Source organism: Aotus nancymaae, unplaced genomic scaffold (genome assembly GCF_030222135.1).
Source record: "Aotus nancymaae isolate 86718 unplaced genomic scaffold, 86718_ANA_hifiasm-v0.15.2.pri h1tg000022l_1, whole genome shotgun sequence".
Classification (NCBI taxonomy): Eukaryota; Metazoa; Chordata; class Mammalia; order Primates; family Aotidae; genus Aotus; species Aotus nancymaae.
Window position 1 is genome coordinate 33688050 of NW_026988435.1, and position 22183 is coordinate 33710232.

At 36.1% G+C, this 22183-nt stretch overlaps 1 protein-coding gene and 1 pseudogene across 1 annotated transcript; both read left to right on the top strand.

Moving 5' to 3' along the window:
* Positions 1-6238: 6238 nt before the first annotated feature.
* On the top strand, positions 6239-7021 carry LOC105713795 (keratin-associated protein 13-1). Its single transcript, XM_012447598.2, has one exon. The coding sequence runs from the start codon at positions 6294-6296 to the stop codon at positions 6810-6812; it is 519 nt and encodes a 172-aa protein (XP_012303021.2). The 5' UTR covers positions 6239-6293; the 3' UTR covers positions 6813-7021.
* An 8598-nt stretch (positions 7022-15619) lies between these two features.
* LOC135276372 (keratin-associated protein 23-1-like) lies at positions 15620-20366 on the top strand (annotated as a pseudogene).
* The last annotated feature ends 1817 nt before the right edge of the window (positions 20367-22183 follow it).

The window sequence follows — 22183 nt, forward strand, 5'->3', positions numbered from 1 at the left end:
TTTAAACAGCATTTCTTAAATTCATCAGGGTTTAAGATTCTGAGTGGTCAAACATACTCCATTCCACAATGACCCGAGATTACCTTATTTGTCCCTTGTCTTAAATTCCAAGTCTTTAAAAATAAATCAAATCCTGGAATGAGGGTAAGTGAAAAGTTAATATCAAGGAAAATAATGAAAAAGAAAAAAGGAACTATGTGTTTAACACTTACCCAGGAATAAATAGGCTCAACTACATCCTAAAGCCCTTTAACCACCTTCATGAAAGCCTCAATCCACTTGGAATGGGACAGAACTTGCAAAGGAATATTCTCCAGGCACCAGCGATATTGTCACAACCAAATCTTAGCATCACAGTATTTCAGCACTGAAATGGGAAAATGAACAAAGAGAGGTAGGCAGTTTACAGTACTAGAAAGGGAAAAATACAAAACAAGAACTTTGGAGGTTTTCCAGATGTTGGGGCTCTCTCCAGTTGTTCCCAAGAGATATTGGGTTACTTCACATCTACCATGTCTGTGCCTCTGATCATCCACCCACCAGAGTTCAGACAACTGAGAAGGACTAACAGCTCTATCTGGGACTCTTCATTTGATTTTACTTTCTTTTCTTTTAAGTGTGCACAAGCCAGGCTGGACACAGCAGCTCATGTCTATAACCCCAGCACTTTGAGAGGATTATAGACGTGAGTCGGGAGGAACATCTGAGGTCAGGAGTTCGAGACCAGCCTGGTCAACATGGTGAAACCCTGTCCCATTAAAAATACAAAAATTAGCCAGATGTGGTGGCGGGTGCCTGCAATCTTGGCTATTCGGGAGGCTGAGGCAAAAACATTGCTTGAACCCAGGAGGCGGAGGTTGCAGTGAGCTAAGACCACTCAATTGCACTCCAGCCCGGGCAACAAGAGTGAAACTATGCCTCAAAATAAGCAAACAAACAAACAGCAACAAAAAGGAGTGCACAAGCCTAGAACACAGGGGAGCCTCAAATATCCTCTACTTCTAGAGCTCTGAAAATACAGAAGCACCTTCAATAACCTCCTTTTTTGCTTCCTTTTATCCTCCTCTCCTATCCATATTTTCCTTGTCCATGTCTGTTTGTTTGTTTGTTTTCCCTTCAGAAATAAAGGGAGCTCATGAACACAAAGTTCACCCAATCCTATGACACCTTCCAGAGGTTAGAAGAAAAATGCTGAGTGAATGCGGAGTTGCCTTCTGTATGCTATTTTGTCATTCCTTCAATCTCTAGCAGAGACTTTAAACAGAAGGAAAGGAGGAAGGCAGTGGTGATATCCAAAATCAGGATGGGGCTAGACTTCCTCAAAGTGATATGGAAAGGGGGCAGGGAAGTGCTGGTTAGGGCCTGTGCCAACAGACCTAAGTGAGGACAGGCACTCCTGTTTTCATGCCCAAATGTTGCATTTTCTAAACATCCTCTACTTCTAGAGCTCTGAAAATACAGAAGCACTTTGTACCACCCTGGCTCACAATGTCCCCCTCCTGTGCTATAAAATCCCCGAGACCACAGTGGGCAAACACACCAAGGGATGGACGTCAAGAGGAACACACCAGCAGAAGAACACACTGACAAACGCTGGCAGGCCATCAACTGTGGAACACCAAGGGAAATTTGGCTGAGGGCCATTACAGGAGAGCTCAGCAGCTGAGGGACCTGACTCCAGGGAAAAACTGCCTTTCCACTCCATCCCCCTTGTGGCTGCCCATCCATCTGCTGAGAGCTACTTCCACCACTCAATAAAACCTTGCACTAATCCTTCAAGCCCACGTGTGATCTGATTTTTCTGGTACACCAGGGCAAGAACTCTGAGATACAGAAAGTCCTCTGTCCTTGTGATAAGGCAGAGGGTCTAATTGAGCTGATTAACGTAAGCCAGCTGTGGACTGCTAAGCTGAAAGAGCCTGTAAGATAAACCCACTGGGGCTTCAGAAGCTGTAAGCATTCAACCCTAGATGCTGCCATGGCGTCAGAGCCCACGGTCCCCACGACCTGCCTGTCTGCATGCTCCCCGCTAGGGGTTTGAGATGCAAGGCACAGAAGAAGTGAGTCACACCCTGTTACATGACCTGTGAGGGTGACAAAGGAATTTTCCCCTTTCAAAAATGGCAGAGGATGAAGGGTACTCACACACATCTTCTAACATGTTCTCTTTTCCCCTTATCTTGCTTTTTGCCACTAGGCTAGGATTAGATTCCAGCTTGATAAAGGCCAGCCCATGGTTTGCATCTGACCCATTGCTGAGGCTTCCAACTTCTGAGTGAAAAAGCTTCCAAATCTATTAACAGCTACAGCCAACTTTCACCCAGCTGCCCAAAGAATGAACAAAGGCAAAGTAGTTACCATTTAGATAGGCTTCTGAGATGCCTGATTTCAGGTAAGACATCTGCATGTCTAACTTCCCTTTTCATTCTATCAACGTCTATCTGTGGAGTGCCTCCTACATCCAGGGACTGTTTCTGTGCTACACACATATTCATCATGCCATTCATTTGATTTCTAACTGAAGTCCCTTTTTCTTCTGCCTCCCAATTTCAGCTGTCATAGTCTGTCAAAATCACTATTTGCTCTGGTATTTATGGTGAAAGGAGTCATTACTAGTCATCATGAGACCATCTGTACAGTGTCACTGGGTAGTGACACGGCCTCTGTTCAAACTCTAAGATGTTCCATCTTGCAGGATGGATATTAATGCCACTAAATCCATCTTCCGCATTCCTGAATGAGAGCATTTGTAATAGCTATTATTACATCTTTGCAATAGGATGAAGAGAGAAGACAACATATTATTATCAAGGACTGCCCCTTACAATCAAATTACTATAGTGCAAGCCAAAAATGGATCACTTTTTCTCTATTTTTAATGTACTTTATATACTTTGACAGACAAGCCCTGTCCAGAGGGGATTACAATGGTCAGGTATATAATATGATTTCACAAGGTTATGAGGATCTCCTGTGGGGTCCTGGCTGGATGTTAACCTTTTAATTTAAGAAAGTAATTTCCAAAAATGGTGGTACATCAGAACCATCAATGAGGCAGCCTGAAGAGGAATTTAATCATTTGTTTTTTTAATTAATCAAATACATTTTGGTTTATTTGTATGTTCTAAAATGACCCATTGTTCATATCCGAAGTTAGACACCACTGATTTAAGCATTTGCCCAGCATATAAAAACCAACTCAAATTCTGCTGGCTTATAAAGTATTTGAAGTCAGAGAAGATTATTTCAAATCACTACATGACGCAGGCAGGTCATAAATATAAGTGAGGTGGTTCAGTGGATTTGAGATTTGTTTGATGATTGATGCTTCATATTCTAATCCATTGTCACCAACATGATGTATTTTCCTATTAAACATGAAAGAATATTTGTCAAGTGCACAAGGAAATGGTTTTCAGAAATTTTCTTAAAACCCAAAGCTTCTTAATTCATCTCACATTCTCTCACTTCTGATAGAGACATTAACCGACACAACAAAATAATAGTTCAGGCTTGATGCATAGTCACAACTGAAATTTGGCTGTGGAACTGGGAGACAAGAGGGGTGATTAGAGTTGTGGGGATAAGAAGCATGTCCCACATCAGTGGGGCAGCTTGTCTTCAGCTCCAGCCAACTGTAAGCAAGGAAACCCAGCATCACCAGACTTTTGGATTTTTTTTTTAAATCACGAATCCAAATTTTTGTGAATCTTTTGATTGTTCAATATTAGCAACTATTTTATAGTTTAATAAAAAGCCCATAGGGGCCTGCATTTGTGAGATGAACAAACCTATGTGGGCTAGATTTGGCAGAGGACCTGTGGGCTTGTGGTCTATTATTTTAAGTGGTACCATTCACCACCACAGTACTGCAGAAAAAGCAGGATATGCATGAAGAGGAGAAGGGTACTATAAAGCGGGGAGGGAAGTTAGAAGGGTGAGCCCTGATCAACACATTGGCTGACTTCGTTAATTTGATTAACACTGGTCCTATTTCCAATCAACAGAATGTTACCCTTAGTTGTCATAGGATTACTACTTTCAAAAAGTTCTTTGGAAAATGGGGATTTGAGAAGGAAATGGTCTTCACAGCATGATGTGACCTAGAACTTTTCTTCTAGCTGCCAAGAGCTTATAGAAAAAAATGTAGATATTTAGAAGATCACGGGATAAAGTTGTTAAAAGCAGCTGTTTGATGTGTGGGAAGCTTCTTTGTCATTTCTTTGACTTATGCAAGTTTTATATAGTGAGTTCTACAGAAAATTCCAATTAAACATACATTTACATTAAGAAAAAGTTGATACTTTTAGTATCTGTTGCATAATTTTATTACCTTTTTATTAAATAGATTTACAATTCCATGACATAAGCCATGGCTTCATATTTCTTTATATTTCTTGAACCCCTGACATCACATATTTGCACAGGCTCAGACATCTTGGGCAGGGCATGTTAGGCAGAGGCAGAGACAGATGTAACTTAATGAAGGGTAAGCTTGAGGGTTCTTCTCTTGACTGACCTTTTCCAAAGCTGTATTAGCACTCCCAGGGAGACTGGAAGGAAGCTGCTGCTCCAGCTATGCTGCTGTGGCTTAAGAGTCCTGGGTGGTGTCCTCAGGCTGTGGGCATCTCCGGAGGGCTGCCTGCACTATTCTAATACATCCAGCCCCCAGCATTGACCTTATAAACCTTAGAAGGGTTGGAAAAAAGACACTGCTCTGCCACAAACTAGGAGACCCCTAAAACCCCGGATCCACAGCTGTTTGTAGCCGATCCTCATACAAACAGCCCCCATTGCCAACAGACACAGGTGGGAGGTGAACCAGGGACATTTGGATGAGAGGCGCACAACCTCAGGCTTGAAGCACTGCTGAAAAGAAATGACAGAGGATGTTACAGCTGTGGCATTGCTCATAAGAAATGGCAATGTAAAAAAAAAACTTTTCTGTCATTAAAAAATAATTCGAGTAGTTTTCATATGCTATTTCTAAAACACACACTGAATTTTACTTCTATTTGTTCTGCAGAAAATCATGTTGAAAAAATCATTGTCATAGAGATGATCCAAGAGGATGCAGCCAAAAAAATATAGGAAAAGGTTAGAGATGATGATGATAATAGTATATTATTGTCTTGATTTTGTGATGTCTTGAGTTTTGTTAATTTTGGAAGTGTTTATTCTATATTAATATCCATGTTTATATCTATTATTATATTAATAATATGATATTTTTAATGAGGATCCCCAAATTATACTTTTCAACACCCACAAAACCTAAATCCATCTCTTTAAAGAGGGCTGGGACAGAGTCACGTCCCATAAGAGGGAAAAACATAAAAGCTGGTGGTATTACTCTGAAAATACTCAGAAGGCATTCAGAATACTGAGGTGGGGGTTTAGAGGTGTTGTAAGCATGTAGGCTCCAGGACACTTACAAATATGAATGCATCATACAAACACTATTAAATAAGTTTATTTGAAAGCATTTTGATTTGCTTTCAGGATGGAGTATCCATCAGTTAGCTGCAAACCCTGACAGTCCTGATCATCCTTCTGCTACTGTGACTTATTTCCTCCCTCATCTTAGCAGTGAGGTGAGGTTTACTTTTTTCACATTTGTCCATATTTGATGTTTTTCTTTTTTTTTTTCTTTTTTTTTTTTTTTGGCTTTTGTTTTGATTTCTTTTCTCTAAATACTAATTTTCTTTTCTAAATATATGTTCAAGATGATATCTGTTTTTAGTTATCTCTCAATCCCTCTGGCTTACTTTTATATAGGCCTTGAGACAGGAATTATAAACATTGATTATAGTAAGTAATAGATGGCAAACTATTTTGGAGAGTGTGAACCAATAAGATTTCTGCCTCTAGGCCACTGACAAAAAAATATAAGTACATTGCCATCCCCACCCAAGACAGAAAGAATTTCCCAGCCAAAACAGGAGGAGGTGTGTAAATCATGGCCAGAGAAAATGAGAGGGGCCTTCCTGGCCATAATGGAGTGGGCATTAATCACATACAGTCATAGCATTTGTAACGTAAATGCATTTCATTGACGCAGAGCTGTAAAAACAAAATGAGTTCTTCCATAAATATAAGATGAAGCGTGTTAACTGCAATTACAAAGATTACTAAGTTACTTATATGCAAATGTGGGAGCTCAAATACATGAAGGATGACCCTGTCAGGTGCCACACCCACAGCTGAAAGTATATAAATGGTCCCTTCCAGGAGTGTCATCCAAACTCAGATCTTCTCAGTGTAACTCAACTGAATTCACATCTCCCGTCAACATGTCCTACAACTGCTGCTCTGGAAACTTCTCCTCCCGCTCCTGTGGGGGCTACCTGCGCTACCCAGGTTCCTCCTGTGGCTCTTCCTACCCCAGCAACCTGGTCTACAGCACTGACCTCTGCTCTCCCAGCACCTGCCAGCTGGGTTCCTCTCTCTACAGGGGCTGTCAGGAGGCCTGCTGGGAGCCCACCAGCTACCAGACATCCTGTGTGGAGTCCAGCCCCTGCCAGACCTCCTGCTACCGCCCCAGGACATCCATGCTCTTCAGTCCCTGCCAGACGACTTACTCTGGGCCTCTAGGCTTTGGCTCCAGCAGCTGCCGCCCCCTGGGCTATGGATCTAGGAGCTGCTACTCAGTGGGCTATGGATCCAGTGGCTTCAGATCCCTGGGTTATGGAGGCTGCTGCTTCCCTTCCCTGGGCTATAGATCTGGATTCTGCCGCCCATCCTACTTGGCTTCTAGGAGCTGCCAGTCTTCTTGTTACAGACCAACTTGTGGATCAGGCTTCTATTATTGATCATCTTGTTAAATTGCTAATTTTATTGGTCAATGCCATTAATATCTCTACTCATAACCTTTATTGTCTTCATCTTGTACAGAAAGAATTAGCTTCTTATTCTCTAATTATCAAGTTCTCAGTTTGTCTTTGGCCCCAAATACTGACTGGCAGGCTTCATCTGAAAACCTGTGTACTAACTCAAAATAAATCTTGAAGTACACATTAAAGATAGAATTTATATTATTTGATTTCTTCCACAATTGTGTAAAAAGTCAAATCATTTTAATCAAATAAATCCATTGGTCTGATATTCAGCTATGTTTGTGGTGGTTTTTTATTGCTAGGTTTTAGTTGTGATGTACTTAGGGGATTATTATGAAACAATTGGTATATATATAGGAATAGGTTTGAAAGTCATATGAAGTTTGGGATTCAAACAAACTTTTGGGGGCTCAGAGATTTTTGTTACTCAAACTACAGGTAGTGGAAGTCTACTAAATATACAGGCTTTTGTTTGTTAAAATCTCAGAATCAGGAATTAGCTTGGTTCCCTTATGAAATGTTGATTCTTGTGACTAGGCCAATAAGAATAAGGTAGCAAACTAGTTGACAGTTATATCAGTAATCTGCAGGGAACAAAAATAATATTTAGATCTATATGGTTATAGATATCATAAAAGCAAAATTGAATTGAAGACAAATCAAAATGATTTGAAGTAACTTTTTTTTTTTAAGTCACCCAGTATTTGTTGGTAATCATGATCAAATGCCTGTATCTTACTGATGAGAATTCAATATGATCCAATTATCTACATATGTGTAATAAGGGATACCATGAAACTTGAATGGAGGATTGATATTCCACCTTGGTTTTCATTCATGTTTCACACTAAGTAAAACTGAAGATAAAAACTGTTTTGATATCATTATAAGTGAGAATTTAATTCACTTCTGAGCATAAAATTAGGGAAATGATATTTCTCTTTTTCTGGTAACATTCTCTGTTTTCTTTTGCAAAGTAGTTCCAGAAACAGGTAAGTGCGAAAATAAATAAATATAAACCTATAAAAACTTTAGGTTCCTTTTTCAAGGAAAAGAAAGGAGAAGAAAAAAAGAGTTCAGACAATGTTGAATAACTATTCCCATGCATTACTCCTTTAGACTGTAAAGCAGTGGTCAGAGAAAGAGGTCCATTATTCATGTAAGTTACATTAAATGTAAAAATATGGGGACACAAAGATGATAAGGAATGTAGAGGGAAAACTTATTCTATAATATCTTAAAGGAGATGCACATTTTTGACTTGCAGAGACAGAAATATTGGAGGGTAGAAGTCTGGGAAGATTACATACAATAATAAACAAAGCAGAAAGGGCTGAAGTTCTGTGCATTCGAGGAATGATTAGAAATGTAGCTCAGTTACAATGCAAAGTGATTTCATACGGCGTGGTAATGACAAATATGGTCCTTCAAACTACTAACGCAATCTTGAGATTGGGCACTTTTATTCCATTTTCTCTTCTAATCACGTACTTTTAAAAAGAAATCTCCTGTGCAACGATTAGGGATAAATTATTAAGGTCATACCTAAGGGTAAATAAGTTGAAATCAAATGCTCACAAATGAAAAAAAAATTATAACTAATGTGTTTTGTTTAGAAAATCCAGACAAGGAAAATACATGTGAAAATATTTAGAAATTACCAGGGCCAAAATCTAAGAAAAGTCTTGATAAATAAACAATGGAAAGTCATAGAATTTGTGACTACTTTTATAATAGGAGTGTTGTTAGATCCAAAAGAGACGCTGAAGTTCAGCTCCAAATCATTTCAATACTTGATTAGGTTAAGATGATACAGTAATACTAGGGCTCTTGTTCTATCCTGCCAAAATCAAATTTAAATTCATCCAGGAGGAGAATAACATCACAGTGAGCTCTAAATTATTTCTTTACATGGATATATATACAAATGTAAACGTAGAGTTATAGATAGATATACAGTTGCAGATATAGTTATATCTAGATACACATGAAGACATAGACATAGTCTAGTACACAATGAAAATTTACCAGACTTCAGAAATCACTAAATCCCATATATATATATATATATATCAGTTGACAATATCTTGTTTGTTACATGTGTTTTGAACTTCAGAAATCACTAAATCATATATATATATATATATATATATATATATATATATATGTCAGAATTGGGCTCATAAGAGCTTCAGTAAATGAAAATATTAGATATAAATGTTAAATACACGATATGCGTAGGGAATAAAAAGATAGATCAAAAATTTTGGCAGAGTACTGAAGTATATTAAAAGAACAAAAAAGAGATTTTAAAATTGAAAAATGTAATAAATTAAAATATTGAATTAGTGAGTGGATTAAAACAAATTAAACACGGATAAAGAGATAATTAGTTATTGCTCAGTAGACTATATACAAACCAAAAAAAAAAGAAAAAGTATTAAAATATTTAAAGGAATTTCAGAGACTATAGAACATGTGAAATGGTCTAACATAATTGTTGGAGCCCTAAAGCAAACTTATATGAGTGTGCGTGTGTGTGTGTGTGTGTGTGTGTATGTATGTGGCTAGAAACAAGTCCACATATTATTAAATCTAACAGCAGTCATATGTAATAGAAACAAATTCACAGAGGTTACAAAGATAATTTTTTGGACAGAGGAAAGATCAAATTCATATATTCAAGAACTACTAAAAATCCCATGCATGATAAATATGAGGACAAGCCCATAACTAGGCATATTGGAGTTTTGCTGAGGAACAGAAAAGAAAAGAGTAAAACTTAAAGCAGCCAGAGATGGGAAAAATTAAAAAATAAATTTACCTTCATAAAAGCAACTGAGATTGAAAGCTAAATTTTAAACAGAAAAAAAGTAAGAAAACAATTTCATGTCCTCAAATATTAAAAAAAAACTTCCAAACTAGAGTAACATGACCAATTAATGTCTGTTTTAAAAATGGAGAAATATAGACATTTTCATACAATTGAATACAGAATTTGTCACTAGCTTTCTGGCACTAAAATATATAAAATTATACGTAGTCAAAACAGAATGATCCTAGAATATAGAAAAAAAGGTGTAAGAAATAATAAGTAAGTAAAAGGTGTATATTGGGTAAATTTAATCAAGTACTGTTGACTCTTCAGCAAGTGGCATTTAGGGAAACTGACCCCTTAACCAACTGAAAAATCTGCAGATAACTTTTGGCTCCCTAAAACCTTTACTAATAGCCTACTATTGATCAGAAGCTTTATCAATAACATAAGCTTTCGGTTGACACAAATCTTGTTTGTTACATGTATTATGAGCTATAATCTTAAGATAGAGTAAAGATAACGTTATTAAGAAACTCCTAAGGAAGAGAAACTATTTTTACTCCTCATTAAGTGAAAGTGGATCATAACCAAAGTCTTCATCCTTGTCTTCATGTTGAGCAGACTGAAGAGAAACAGGAAGAGAAGAGACTGGTCTTGCTGTCTCAGAACTGTCAGAGGAGAAAAAAAGTCATTTATAAGTCATCCCACGAAGTTCAAACCTGTGTTGTTCAATGGTTAGGTGTATTGCTCCTAAAAGCAATGAGGACAAATTATCTATCTATCTATCTATCCATCCATCCATCTACCTATCTATCATCTATATATCTATTTAATCTATTATCTAGCTAGCTAGCCATCAGCTATAAGCATATATGAAATTAAACTACAGAAAATCCTAACAGTGACAAATCAATTGAAGTGAGGATAGTCTCAAAGACAGACTTCTAATATTCCTGTGTTTTACAAGTGATAAAAATACCAACTTATGCTAGCAAATCAATAATGTGTGCTGTGATTTCTAAGGCAGCACGGCCCAACAGCATTTTATGTGATGACAAAAATATTCTCATATTTGCACTTTGTAGTGTATGGTATCCACTAACCACAGATATGTATTACACATCTGATATATGGCTCATATGACTGAGAAACTGAATTTTTAACATAATTATATTTTAATTAATATAAATTAAACTTAGTACATGCAGCTAGTGGCTACTGTGTTGGAAAATGTGGCTTTAGAGTAACCTCTAAATAAATAATAAAATAATGTATACCATCCTGGATGACTGTCAAAGTGTGATTGTTAAGAAATACACTGTTTTATATCAAACAACTTCTCGTTGGTTAGCCAATCTTGTCTGAGATTGTAAAAGCAGAAATAATGTTGTCTTGTTTGCTTCTTTTGCTGGATATATCTTTTTTATATTTCCCTTTTCTTTTTGCTTATATTTAATAAATCCTCTTTTAAGTACAAAATTGTTTTGATTTTTAGCCTGAACTGTAATTAATGTTTTTGTTAAGAATTTTAAAATCATATTATATTTAATTTAATTATCATTACATTCAGATTTCTATCTATACATATTTACTATGTTTTTGCTGTTTGATCTATTTTCTGTGTTCCTTTTCTCATTTTCATACCTTTTTGGGAAAGGAGCACTTAATGAAATGGTTTAATGCTACAACTTTACAATTTAAATTAATTATTTTTTTGAATCTTCTAATTTTTAGCAGTTTCTTAAGAGATTTTAATGAGCATTCTCCATTTATACTTCTACCTATATGTTAAGTACGACACATGAACAATCCATATCCAGACATCACTAACTTATGTTTCAGTCCCTTTTTATTTCCTCCAAGTTTCCTTGTGACATTACTGTCCTAATTGGAGAAATTCCTTTGGTGTTTATTTTAGTTTAGGTTTGTCTGAAATGAAAAGTACTATAAAAAGAAGATATTTGGACATTTTACAATGGAAAAATAATCCTAAAGAGATTTGGAAAAAAGTATGCTTTACAATAAAATAGAAAACGCATGAAAAAATTTGAAGGTAAAAATATACAGCAGGTATTACCTGAAGAGAGTTTTTCCAGAAGAGGAGTCTGTCTGAATGAATTGTAAATATGAATGACAAAAGAAACCATAAATATATGAAAAATATACACTATATTGATACTGAATCAGTTTTTATTTGAATTATACAGAAATGGAAAAATCAGAGTTGCTACTTATCGTTCCTCAGCTCAAGGTTATCTGACTTCGGGTGTTTTCTCATGTGCTCAAATTTATATCCACTTTGACTTTGTTTCAAATTAGTCTTCTTTTGTCGTTTTTCCCCTGCTCACTTGTTCTGGTTTATCTCTGTGACTCACCATGTCTCTCATTCTATTTATCTTATCTATTTTTCCTTTTCCAATGTATATGAAAGGCAATACATAATATAATACATGGAAAATAAGTTTAAGGAAGAGAAATCATTGGTGATTAATACAATTAATACATACATTACTAGTTTAATTAATGGAATTCATGTTAATGAATTAATGTTAATGAATCAATGGAATTCTTGTTTATGCATTTCATCCATGAAATAGATAAAAACCAAATACATATAATCTAATAAACTCATACAATATGGCATCCAAATATACTAACAGTTTCATTGCTAGTTTTATTGTCAAAAGGAGTGTTTTCACTTTTTTTTTTTTTTGCGGGGGGTGTTTTGGTTAAAGTCATGATGCCTCTGGAAGCAAACTGAAAACTTGATTGATTGGTGGAGTTGAATTAATTTACTTTGGGCTTTAAACATCTTCCCTCTTTAAGATGGCTATTTTTTGGAATGTTTATATCACTTGCACAGACTTTATATGAATAATAATTTCAGGAACAGTATATAACATATTTCTTTCAAAGTTGAGGCTATGAGGTTTGCTGGAAAAAAAGAACTTGGAAATAACCGAGTGAAGAAAAATTTAGGTCACACAGAACTTTTTTTTACATAGGCTTAAGTAGCTTTCTTGATTCAGTCAATGCTAGGTGGCAAAAAGAACCATATCCATTCATCTCATCAAGTATTTTAGCATATAATTAATTTCTTTACACGTGTACATGGAAGAAACCAATTATCCACTGTAAGAATTAATTAGGTTCATGAGATGTAAGGTTTCACCTTTGTGGATCTAAGAATCAAATTAAATGTAGATGGAAAAAGCAAGCTTTTCATATCATCAAAAATTATTGTCTCATTCATATTTCAACACACATTTGCAGATGCCTAGTTTTCACATTTTATGTTGTCATTCTAATATTTTATAGCCTAAGTATCAGAGAAAATAATACAGTGCTAAGATAAATTGTATGTTGGTAAGATCTTAAGCTAATAGCATAAAGATATCTCTGTATACAGCTAAAAAAGGAAAGTTCAAAGAATTTCTCTATTCATTAATTTTTAGATCTAATCACAAGAAATGTGCATTTTATGAACTTACAGTTATTTTACACATAAGGAAATGTAAACTCAAAGTGGATCACAGATTCACTAGAGTTTCTGGTCTTATAAGAAAATCAAGAGTCAAGATTTCATGAAAGACGGAGACTAATACAAGAAGCAAAAACACCTGTAGTATAGTAATGATTAAAGAGAATTTTCAGAAGCTGAAATAAAAGGAACAAAGTGGAGATGTATATGTACTTGTCTTCAGTAAATTATTAGAAATCAAGTAATAATCTGTATGATGTAGCAATGAGAAATCAGTCTACAGGTATATGATAGGTACCCATTAGTTCCTTGTTTGAATGCCTTGAATTTTGGATCATATTAACTTAGATTTCATCTTCTCTGATTCATATACTATTAAAATGTTTTTCTGATCAGTCATTCTTATTCTAATTCTTTACCTGTCTAAATATTCTCAAGAACTTTATAAAACTTTTGTCAAATGCTAAAATAAAATAATATATTTTATATTTGTTTATTTTGCATAAGCATATATTCATGTTGAACAAGTAATTTGATATAACACAAAATGTGTGCAAATATATAATAAATGATGAAATCTCTTGCATTTCCTGCTACATATAAGGGAACAGAAGACCTTTAGTTGTTTTGAGCTCTGAAACATATTTATCACCCAGAAACACCTCTCTGGTCTAAAGACCCAGATTTAGATAGCATCAGGAGCAGGAAATGATTCTACCTGTCTAAGTACAGATTTAAGCAGTCCTGTTAGTTTGACTAAATCTGGCAGACTCTACGGTATTGGGTGTATCTGTAACACAAAAAAAATGCAATGTGGAATTTATGGCAAGCTCCAGTGGGAGAATCATAATGTAGGCATATGAATGTGTATAGCCAGGCTTTATAATCTTTAGTGGTGAATTAACATATCTATGAAAGGTCAGCTTTTGGGATATGACCAGGCCCTGGGAGAGATCCAGAACTTGGGCATGGGGCAGCAAGTTACTGACCATCTTTACTCAGCTCACACCTGGCTACACTGGGAGACTGGAATGTCAGCTGAAAGAGGAAGGAAATACCTCAAGCTGCATTTGCAGATAGATGGATTCATTATGTGGATATATTTAAACACTATGGTGAGCAAAATATCATCTCTCTTGGCAGGATGTTATGTTTAGTACCTGGTTATCTACTTGGTATGAAAAGAAAAATGGCCACATTTGATGATCTTTCTAGTATTCCTGGATGATGAAAATTGAACTGATAAGCCAGTTAGCGACCTGGAAGGGAAAATGTTAGAATATTGATGCAAGAAAATCTGGTGTAGACATGTAGCTGGTCATACGGGAGTGGACACACAGTGTGAAGATCTTTGCATGTCTTCTTAATGCTTACGAGAATGCATCCACCATGGAAGAAGAACAAAAATACCAAGTAGACAAAGTGACCCTACAAGTTGGTGATAGCCAGACTTTGTCACCATTCCACAGATTATGAGGCTGTAAGAAGGATATTTTATATTTTGGGAGAAAATTATGAAATGGGAAATGACTTTCAGATGCACAAAGCTCACTCCTAATCTGAGCAGTAAAAAGCCTGAGTCATTTTAGGATGCAGACTTTGTCTTTAAGTGTTTTCCTGATTCATCTCTGTTTCTAGCAATTTCTCATGATGTGTTATTCTTTCTCATTCTGTTGGATGTGAGAAACACCATATAATAATATGTAATAGATGGAAAATAAATTTGGAGAATATAAATCAGTGGCGACAAGTAGAATCAGTCATTAGAAGCATCCTTGCAAAAAACAAAGCTGTACCACTGATTACTTGACACAGGAGAAAAATGACAGACAGAATCCCCAGGCAAAGTACAAGCAGATACAAATGGAGTCATGGCCAGAGAGGACAGGAGGGGCCTTTTCAGAACAGGAAAGGATGGGCATTATTAACAAATACAGCTAGATTTTCTGATGTAGAAATGTTCATTGGTTTTGTGCTGTTATAAGAAATTCTAGCATCCATAAAAATATTAGGAAGCCAGGAAACTACAATTATAGAACAGATTAATGACTTACACATATGCAGAAGAGGGTGTATAAATGAGAGAGAATCAAACCTGTACTGCTCCATATCCATTGAAGCAAGTATATAAGTTACTCAGTTCACAAGATGGCCCTAAACCTGAAAATCTTCTCATTGTAACTCAGCTAAACTTACATCTCCCATCAACATTTTCTACAACTGCTGCTCTGAAAACTTCTGTGGCTCTTTCTACCTGAGCAATCTGGTTTACAATGCTGATATCTGCTCTCCCAGCACCTGCCAGATGGCCTTCACTCTCCACGGGGGCTGTCAGGAGACCTGTTGGGAGACCATCAGCTGCCAGAAATCCTGCATGGTATCCAGCCCCTGCAAGATGTCCTGCTACCATCTGAAGAATTCTGTGTTCTGGGGCCCCTGACAAGTGACTTAACCTGCATCTCTGGGCTTTGGGTTCAGCAGCTGATGCTCCCAAGAGCTGTGGATCTAGGAGCTGCTCTTCACTGGGCTATGGATCCAGTGGCTTCAGTCCCCTGGGTTATGGAGGCTATGGCTTCTCTTCCTTGGGGTATGGATCCAGATTCTGCTGGCCAATATATTTTCCTTCTAGGACCTTCCAGTGTTCTTATCACAGACCAACCTATGAATTTGGCTTCTACTTCTGCTGATCAACTTGTTGAGTTCCTGTATGCTTTAAGCAGTTATCAAAATGTCTACTCAGCATTTCATCACGTTCATTGTTTCCAGTAACAACTATCTTTTTAGTCTTTGATCAGCAGTTTCTTACCCACTCACTTTCCATCAAGCTCAGGCTAAAAAAGACTGAATCTTGCATCTTGTTAATTTAGTGACTTAAACCAATAGTAAGTGTAAATTCAGCACTGCTGATGGAACTTATGCTGATTTATATTCTGCCAATATTAATAAAAACAATAATTATAATTCAATAAGTTATTTTATTTGTATATTCAAATACATTTTATGGTATCATTTATAGGTTATTGATCAGAGTTTGCTTTGAGTTTGATTTGGCAAGCTAAATAAAAGCTCAATATGCATTTGGGGGTAAACTTTACCTGTAGATTTGATTTAATTTATTTTGAACTATGGGTATTTGTTTTCATCCAAACTATAGTTATTCAACATTCATGTTTTCTAGCTGTAGAGTTTTATAAATGAAATTCTTAGAATTAGGAAATACATTGATTCATTCAAAGAACATGGGTTGTACCTATGCTGTCAGAGATAATGTAACTGTAAAGTTGACAGGTTCTCAGGGAGTTCAGTGAACAAGAATAACATTTATGTTTGCATAGGTTAATAAATGAATAAACAAATAAAAGATCTATTTAAAAAAAGAGCTTAAATAACTTTAAATAAGTTTATCCAATACTTCTCATCAAAAATTACTACACTTACACATCCAGTGTTGAGTCCCCACCATAATTTATATGGATAGAAGAATATAGATAATTTTTGGTGAGAAGGAAATACTTTTAATATGTTTATGATTTCTCATCAATACTTTCCTGAAGTCTAAACTAAATATAGACAAAAAAAAGTTCTTTACATCAGCAGACTTAACTATTTCACTTGGATATCAACATAAAGTTGGGATACTATGTGGTTATTTTTTCAGTAACATTCTGCAAGCTACGTAGTTCAGGAAAACATATGAAACTAAGATAAAAAGGATTACTAAGAAATAAAAACCTATTGCAGAAAGACAGCTTTTAATGGTGTTTTAATCAAGGCCCAAAGAATAATCCTATTTATTATTTCTTTAGCCTGTCAAACAGACCTATGACAAAGACCCTTTTTAAAAATTCAAATACTTCTATATATGAGGAAATGAACACATAAAACAGCTCAGAGACTTCCACAGTTCTCAATCTTATGGGATAATCAGTATTCATAATTTCCCAAAGTATGGGGTCTATTTGATAGGCAAAGGCAAAAGAAATAAAGGAACATATCATTAGGAAATTGGGGAGCTGAAGTTGGATGAGCAGAGCAGATACCATTGTTTCTGGTTATTGATGTTAATTACTTTCTAGAAAGAAAAATATCTTTATCTGCCAATAAGAAAAAGGCTAATATTAAGACATTAGCTGTATTCTTTCATTCTTAAAAATGTTACTTTCTTGGTTATGCTGTCTGTCCCACCCCATTGGTCATATTTACCATTTTCTAGGAGTCTTTCTTCTTTTCAAATATATACACTTAGTGTATAAAAATCTCTAGCTTTTGGTGTTTTATCTTTATATTATTCAGATCAAAGTATTTTCTAATGTGCATTTAAGTATTTTTTTTCTTTGAATCAGGGGTTATGTACATTTTTAATTCTCAATTGACAACATTTGGGTATTTTGCTAGCTATTATTTTTACTAACTTATAATGTATTTCCTCTCTCATTAGCAAGCATATAATTAATTGTTACAATCATGAAATTTGTTGAAGCTTGCTTTGTGATCTAGCATATTTTTGGAAAAAATACAGGTACATATAAAAGAATGTATTTGCTAATCTTGTTGAGTGCAGTGTTTTGGATATGTCAATTTGATTAACTTTCTTAAATGTGTTGGTCAAGTGTTTACAACCTAACTAATTTTGTCAGCTGCTTTTACATCTTTAAGCATTTTGGGTATGATATTCACAGTCAACTAACACCCAATTTTAATATTAACATCCTTCTTTATTACTAGTAAAGCTTCTGTGGCTGATATTATTGAAGCCAGCTTACATTGGGGTTGTTTTAGATGATATATACCATTTCTTTCAATATTTCTATGTCCTTTTATTTTTATTGCTTACCTTTGAAAAAAGGATATTGTGGCTCTTTTTTACTTTTCTGAACCCAGTATGGCATTGTGAGACTTTGTATTGAATTTAGTTATTTTATACAAACACACACACACACATACACACACACACCCCTCCTGCCTATAATTTTATTACTTGATCTAACTTTCTGTTCCTTTTCTGCCTTTTTTTTTTTCTGCCTTTTTAGGATTAGTAAAATAACTTCAATCATCTCAGTTTCCACCATCTTAATATATTTGTGTTGTTTTAGTGATTTTAGAATTTTGTAAAAATTTTAATGTGCTCTCTTGATTTCTGTTTAATATAAATTATTATTTTATAATTTCTCCAAAATTGCTAAACTGTGGTAGTTCAGTAAGGGTGATGGCAAAAATATTAAGGGAAAAATATTAAAGAAAGTTATAGAAAATAGTCACAGAACTTCTTGGAAGGCCTGAAGATTTTGTAAAAGCCTCAGGATAGAATTATGGCTGAAGGCAGCCTAATACTCTTTGAGCTAATAGCAAGAGTAAATAACAAAGGAATGTAAGGGAGTTTACGTGTTTATGTGAATAACTTGTTTACTCGTGTAGTCCTAAAAACTAACCTTTAATCATTCAAGAGCCGGATGGCTTTGTTGGGGTTGGGGGGAAGTGGGGGGGAGTGAGGGGTGGCAACCAGATTTCTCACCCACAAATGGTGTTTGCTTTAGGTCTTGGAACCTGACCTTTAATCTTTACCCACTAGTAGTATTGACTCAAAGCCTTTGTCATTGAATGCGAGCTGAATAAAGGCCAGCAAGGCCAGGGATTTGGGATCAGTGGCCATTAACTCCTTCAGGTGAATGGCCCAGACACTCCAGCCTGCTCTTTCACTGTATTCTATGTCTGAGTGAATTTATTGTTGGGTAGGGGTCTGCCTGTCAGACCCTAACACTAAAATGTAGAACACTTTAAATCCAGTTGTCCTCTTTTAGGAATTATTGTTTTCAGGCGTTTTAATTCCATATGTATTTTAAAACAAGAATCATTTCAATTATTGCTTTGTGAAGTCAATATTCAAATGTCATTTATGTTACCTATACATTTACCTCTTATATATTCTTTCATTACCATGTTTTTCTCTGAGAACATTTTTTTGTACTTGAAGAAAATCCATTAGTGTTCAGTTTAGAGAGCTCATTAGAAGCAGACATTCAGTTATCCTGCATTGAAAACATAATCTTACGGAGGTGGGGCAGGGAAGAAAAATGTTTGACAATAAGCAAAGCAAACAAACAAACAAAATGCAGGAGAGGACCTGATGTGGGGTGGCAATGCCTGACAAGCTCTCCTGGATGAGCAAGATGCCTGGATATATTGTAAATACAATGGCAAAAAGGCAAAATAGATTTTAAATGTATAATTTCAATTATTTTTGAACTGTTTTGATTGGAATAACATTGACATTCAATAAATCATAAGTGTAAAATAGGAAAGAGGAAAAATCTAAATATCTTATCCTGTCCCAGATCCTTTTCTTCTTCCCCTCCCCTCAATAGGGTCACACTCAATGAGGCTCTTCTTTTAGGCTCAAATTGGTCTTCATAATTCTGTTCCAATTCACTTGCTTCCAAATACTCGTCCAGGATTCAATCTGTTCCTAGCTTTCTTTCATTCAATTTGTAATATTGTTGGACATTCTCCACTGGACATGAGATACCTGCATTAATATTTAGTGTTTGGAATATAATTTTAGGCTGAGAATAAACAGTCACAAGTAAGGTCCTTCTTTAGAAGAATTTTCAGCAAGACCAAAGCTGTGCCTATTATCAAGTGAAAAAAAATACCTCAATTCACAACCCTTAGAAGGAATGCATAACCCAGAAAAGCCAGAAGCAGATAGATATGAATCATACACCAACACAAAAAGGAGGAACATTCCTGGCCATGATGGAAGGGTCTTTAACGCAAAACATTTACAACATTTTCTATATACGATTAGTTCATTGTTTTGGTGTTATAACAAAACTGTTATAGTACATATAAATACAATGCATGCAGCTGCAATTACAGAAAAGATTCTTGAGTTAGTAGCATGCACATAAGAGAGTACAAATGTAGGAATGATGATCTTGTAGCTGTCAAAATGTATTGCCAAGAGTACATAAATACAAGGGTCCTGGAAGAATAAATGAAACTGAGAATCTTCTCAGTGTAACTCAGCTGAACTCACATCTCTTCTCAACATATCTTACGACAGCTGCTCTGGAAACTTCTCCCACTCCTGTGGGGGCTACCTGCACTACCCAGGTTTCTCCTGTGGCTCTTCCTACCCTAGCAACCTGGTCAACAGCACTGACCTCTGCTCTCTCAGACCCTGCCAACTGGGCTCCTCTCTCTACAGGGGCTTTCTGGAGACCTGCTCTGAGCCCACAAGATGCCAGATGTCCTGTGAGGTGTCCATCCCCTGACAGATGTCCTGCTGCCACCCAAAGAGCTTCACACTCTTCAGTCCCTTCCAGATGACTTCTTCTGGGTCTCTGGGCATCCAGCAGCTACCCCTCCCTGGGCTATGGGTCATGAAGCTGCTACTCACTTGGTTGTGAATCCAATGGCTTCGGGTCCACACATTACTCGTTCCATGGCTTCCCTTCCCTAAATTATAGATCCAGTTTCTGTCACCCAATCTATTTTCCTCCTAGGAGTTTTTATTCATCTTGTTATCACCCATTCTGTAGATCTGGTATCTATTGTCTAATTTGTTGACTGGGCAAACCTATTTGAGAAATGTAGACTCTGTAGTAAGATTATCTATTAACTACCTTCTATGTGAAGTATCCTAATGTATTGATCATCAGCCTCTTTCTTCTCCAGTTCTCAAATACTGGATGGTATATTCAATCTGTCAAACTACAAAATTAATGAATAACTCAAATGCATTGTAGACAGCACTTACGGTTTTTGCATTTCTCCCCAAAAGAGATGGGAAGTCTAATGATTTTATTTTAATAAACCACTCTTCTGTCCAAATATGCTGTTAGTGTTGTTATTTATTAGTAAAGTATTAACTAGGATGTGTGTTTTCATTGCTTCTGGTAATGGGCTTTGAAGTGCCCAGATTGTGGGGTCTCTGCATTAATTTTGGTTGAATTTTAGATATTTTTCCCTCTTAAAGCATGAGTTTCCTGGATACTTACAGTTTCGCAGGATAACCCTCATCTTAACCAAAATCTAAAGAGCATTGAAAACTCTTGTTTACTAAAATCTAGAACCAGAAATACCATTTGACCCAGCAATCCCATTACTGGTTATGTACTCAAAGTATTATACATAATTCTACTATACAGACACATGTACACATATGTTTATTGCAGCACTATTTACAATAATAAGGACTTGGAACCAACCCAAATGCTTATCAATAATAGACTAGATAAAGAAAATGTTGCACATATACACCATGGAATACTATGCAGCCATAAAAAAGAATGAGTTCATGTCCTTTACAGGGACATGGATGAAGCTGGAAACCATCAACCTCAGCAAACTAACACAGGAACAGAAAACCAAACACTGTATGTTCTCACTCATAAGTGAGAGTCGAACAATGAGAACATACGGGCACAGGGAGGGGAACATCACACACCAGGGCCTGTCAAGGGGTAGGGGGAAAGGGGAGAAAGAGCATTAGGACAAACTCCTAATGCATGTGGGGCTTAAAACCTAGATGACAGGTTGATAGGTGCAGTAAACCACCATGCACATGCATACCTATGTAACAAACCTGCACATTCTGCACTTGTATCCCAGAACTTAAAGTAAAATTTAAAAAAAGAATCCTTGTTTACTCCATATTCATGTATGTCTAAGGAAAAAATGTGTCAGAAGTTTGAAGAGTGCAAGAACAAAATTTAGATTTGTACGATGAGTTCAGCGCACGAGAATATTAAACTGGAAGACATGTATAGAAAAAGAGCACCTATAAGCTTTAGGCATCACAGTGCAGAAGTGACTTCAGATTTCTGGTTATGGTGTTTGTGGCTTGCTTTCTCTGGGCAATAGATTCAGATTCTTCTGTCCAAACTACTTTGGCTCTAGGACTCTCTGTCCATCTTGCTACCAATCAATTTTCTAACCTTTAAATCTTGTAGCTGCATTAGCAATGAAATTCATCCAATTACAGTCAAGGAGCACACATAACAACATTTCAGTCAATGACAGATCACATACACAGCAGTGGTCCCA

Excerpts from the sequence above, each read along its gene's own strand:
- LOC105713795 (XM_012447598.2), top strand. The coding sequence starts at position 6,294 with ATGTCCTACAACTGCTGCTCTGGAAACTTCTCCTCCCGCTCCTGTGGG.